Source organism: Phytophthora parasitica (assembly GCF_000247585.1).
Source record: "Phytophthora parasitica INRA-310 unplaced genomic scaffold supercont2.27, whole genome shotgun sequence".
Lineage (NCBI taxonomy): Eukaryota > Oomycota > Peronosporomycetes > Peronosporales > Peronosporaceae > Phytophthora > Phytophthora nicotianae.
The window spans coordinates 754470-758514 of NW_008649013.1; the positions used below are offsets into that span (position 1 = coordinate 754470).

Genomic DNA, 4045 nt, shown 5'->3' on the forward strand with positions numbered 1-4045 from the left:
TTGTGGTGTCGGCAACTTCGGTCCATCTAGATCATGGAGCCACAAGCAACAGGTGCGACGCAGATCTTTTCGAAGCCATCAACGCAGTGATTGGATCCGAGTCCGAGAGTGATGCTGCTGTTGATTTTCGTGAAAATGTGGCCGTTGCTGGCACCGAGGAAGCCGTGGTTGATACCAGAGTTGAGCACGTGGTTAGTTGGACTGTTCGTAAACCTGGAAAGGTGATACCGCCAACATGCAACGACTACGACCAGTGGACAGTCGTTCAGCTTCGAAAAGAGTGTACTGAAAGGAAGTTTCTGCTTGGAAGAAAAGTGAGTAGACCTGAGCAGATCAGACGGCTCAGAGCGTATGATGCTGCACGCAGAGCTGCGCAGTCTTCAGTGGACGAAGGGTATCTGATGGAGTCCAGCCCACGCAAAACAAAACACTGCATGATTCGTCTCCTCAATATTCTTTTCTCGGATCACTTTGCGGAGAAACTTGCTTCGTCGGACGATACAGCGACCCGTGACCAAATTGATGCCGGGGAAGTGAACAAAAAAACCGCGTTCTGGAAGGAAGTAGGTGTTGTGTATCGCACCAATACGACTGACTTCAATGAACTTTTCGCTGAAGCAGCAAACGACCCTCGCTACGAAGGTATTAATCCTTCGGTGATTGTAGAGCACAACACAGCAAAGCTCTACGACATGAGGAAATCGGTGAACGGCAAGTTTGTGAAGGCGTTAGCTAGATTCAATGTGTCTGGACAAAACTCCAACGAGTTCTACGATTTTTGCGACGCGAATTTAGAGGTCCTCTATCTTCGAGTGTGCACGGGGGTGAAACCAGAGCTAATGGATTTTGTCAGTGGTGGCATGCACGAAGAAGACGAAATCGACTCGCTCAATATGCCTGTGTCGGAGAAACCTGTTGCTCAGGTAAAATCATCGAAATGGCAAGACCAAGTGCTCGCGACGATCAATCGCAAGGTCGACATCTTCGCAAAAACTCCACAATCTGCTGTAGCTCTCTCAACGAGTCGCATTTCACGCGAGACCCTTGATGAAGGTTTACTGCTGGGACGAATTGCGAAGCTGCAGCAAATGATCGACCAGGTAAAGGAAAGCCAACGGAAGATGGAGCTAAGCGGGTTTTCGGACCCCTCACTAGCTAAAAGCGTCGACTTATATCAGCAGCGTTTGCAGTACTACGAAAGCCGCCTTGCAGATTTGGATTAGATCCTCGTCGTACCGGTGGAAATCTCGAACCGAGTTTTGATTTATTTATCTCATCGTTATTTGTTTTAGTCTGGATTAAGCGCTGCAACCATCAAGGTTAAGCTTGGATATCTATTCGTTCTCCTTCTCTTCTTGTGCTCGTCTAATCCTATTGCGTTGTGGGCGAGAAATATTGGGAACTAATCCAACGATGGCATCACGAACCCATTCCGAGCTGTTATACGTGTCTGTGTCAACCACCAGGTCAGACGACTCGTACAGGCGACGGTAACGTGAAGAATCTTGAGGTTCGACTGTAGAATCAACACATCTGTCCCCTGTCAAGCGGGTTGATTCAACGACTTCAACCATATCTTCATCGTCTTCAACTCTATAGCTTCGGTTCTCGCGAAGACGCTGATTGATACACCAATTGTGTAAAATACAAGCTGCTAAAATCGTACGAGGCACTCTCTTAAAGCCGATTTCCAAAGGAGCCTTGAACACACGCAACTTACAGACTAGAAGACCGAAAGCCATTTCGATCCTAATCCGAAGCTGACTAAGGTGAAAGTAATAGCTGTCATGAGCAGAAGAAGTGATCCGAGGCCTTGGAAATGGAATCAATAGCTGGTTTGTGTTCGTGTATGCGTTGTCACCGACAATGTAAAGTCCTTTGGGGAGGTTCTTGACAATCGCTGATAATCTCCACTTTAAAAATGCCACTGCGTCACCAGTTCCACCAGGACTTGAGCACGTTACGGCAGTAAACCGACTTAGATGATCGCAACAAGCTTGAATGTTTACACCGTACCGCTGATAATGGCCAGAGAAGAACGATCGCACCCTGGAAACCTCTTTTTTCGGTGGGACTCGGATAGGACAAAGCCACATATCGACGGCGCCAACACACCCCTTCATGATACGAGAGCTGCTTAGTCGCTCAAACGCCTTGACAGCATGACGTTGGGCCGGCTCTGAAGTACGAAACTCAAGCTGTAGCTCTGGATGAGCTATTATCGCATCCACGACTTGATGAATTGAGGCGTAAAACGCAGCAACACTCACACCACTGTTAGATCGCACATCATGATAAGATCCCCCACTTAGCCAGCGCAAGCACATCTGGAGCTTATTGATGTGCGTAATCGGCCCTATGCCCGTCCGATTACACGATTGCCGCTCGTCCACCAGCAGATACGGCTCGAGCTTTTCTGCGAGCGCCATGAAAGACGAGTACGACATCTTGTAGCACTTGTGGAATTGCCCTTCGTCAATTAGGCATTGTGAGTATTGGTCCCAGTCTATGCGCACACGGTGAAGGCACTTCCGGCGAGTGTCGATAGGGAGAACGATAATGAGAAGAAGTAAGAGCAGTATCATCGTGACGCATGCAATCTTGGTCTCCATGTTTTCGAAATTTGACAGTAATGGAAGCAGTGGCAAGATGGCAATGGCACGTTTGGTGGCACTACGAATTTGCCATTGATGGCACGAATGACCTAACTTTGAATAATACTGGCCAATCAGAATACCTAGTTTCGTGCCATGGCATGGCATGACGTGGTTAAGACCCGCCCTGAGCCTTCTCGTGGAGGTAGAAGAGAGTGCACACGCAACGCTAGATCGCTCACGCAAGGCGCGACCCGTAAACACTACCCGAGCATACGGACCAAGCTGCAAGAGCTCAAGGCTTGGTGTGATCGAAAGGGCTCCATGAAATAAGACGCTATCAAGTAACAGCAGCTAAGTTGAACCTATTTCTACGGAAAGCAGTAGTTGATCGTAAACTGTGGCTACTGTGAAAATGTACGTGAATGTCATCTCTGTAGGAAATTGATTTTGTACGTGTAATGACTTCGCTATTATGCCACACATGCTTGCAAAGGGGAGAGTCGGCACGCAGCCTCGAATTACCTGACCTGATTAGTGTGATCCTGGAGCATGAGGGATACACGGACTGCCGTGCACTAGTCGTGATTATGAGGATGAGTAAGACTTAGTCAGAACGGTAGTTTAAATCTTGGATCCGATATCGCAACACCGGGGTTTCCCCTCTTGGTGCACTGGGGTTTATTTTTATTTAAAATGAGAGTTCAATAAACAAAATGAAGCCATTCCTAAATTTCTCGATCCTAGCCAATCGTATGATATTAAAGTACTTATGTCTCGTAAGAATTCGAAAACACGATTAACATATCGAATCCACTACGGCGCAACTGTAAAGGCATTCACGACTCTTGGAATACGCTCGAGAGCAAAGACCGACGTTGCACGAGGTTCTGGATCTAGATAGGACGAGCTAGCAGGTGCAACAGAATCACTGATTAGACGATTACGTAACCGAAACACCAGGATGTTATCTTTATGCTCTAATGCAAGATTCAATGTGATTGTCTGTTGGCTTTTCGACAGATAGACGATCATTCTACTTGCAGCGCTTCATTACGATCAAAGTGGTAGTGGTTCCTCCTCCCCACACTGTTAAAATATCCTTTAGTATCCCGGGATCACACCTCTTCCCCGCTCTGGTGGCCTCTAACTTCACCAGCTTGGACGATTTCGTTACGTATCCGTTAGTAAATGTCTCCGACTTCTCCGTTTCAGGGATGGATGCCACAGCCACCTCGACTGAGTCATCGCCCCGTTAATCGGAAACTTCCACCTGAGGCTCCAAGTCGCAATCACATGTTTGTGTTCCTCATCCACAGGTATTAGTGTATCGTTGGCAGGAAAGGTAGTGTGGTGAAGCGCTCGAAAATTTAGATTGGTCAATCAGCAAGGGGTCGTCTACTGCAAGTGCGGCAACCGGTACCATCATTTAGGGTCTGGGATGTATGCAG

At 47.6% G+C, this 4045-nt stretch overlaps 2 protein-coding genes across 2 annotated transcripts in view; one reads left to right on the plus strand and one right to left on the minus strand.

The window, feature by feature from the left end:
• PPTG_11698 (hypothetical protein) overlaps window positions 1-1352 on the plus strand; it is a 1992-nt gene extending 640 nt beyond the window's left edge. Inside the window, exon 2 of the mRNA XM_008907824.1 lies at window positions 222-1352. Coding sequence (XP_008906072.1) covers window positions 222-1223 — 1002 coding nt within the window. The 3' untranslated portion in view covers window positions 1224-1352. The remainder of the gene's footprint in view (window positions 1-221) is intronic.
• Window positions 1335-2612, minus strand: PPTG_11699 (hypothetical protein; the record flags this gene model as incomplete). Its single annotated transcript, XM_008907825.1, has 1 exon — window positions 1335-2612. One exon carries the CDS (start codon window positions 2610-2612, stop codon window positions 1335-1337), a length of 1278 nt encoding a protein of 425 aa, XP_008906073.1.
• Window positions 2613-4045: the final 1433 nt, after the last annotated feature.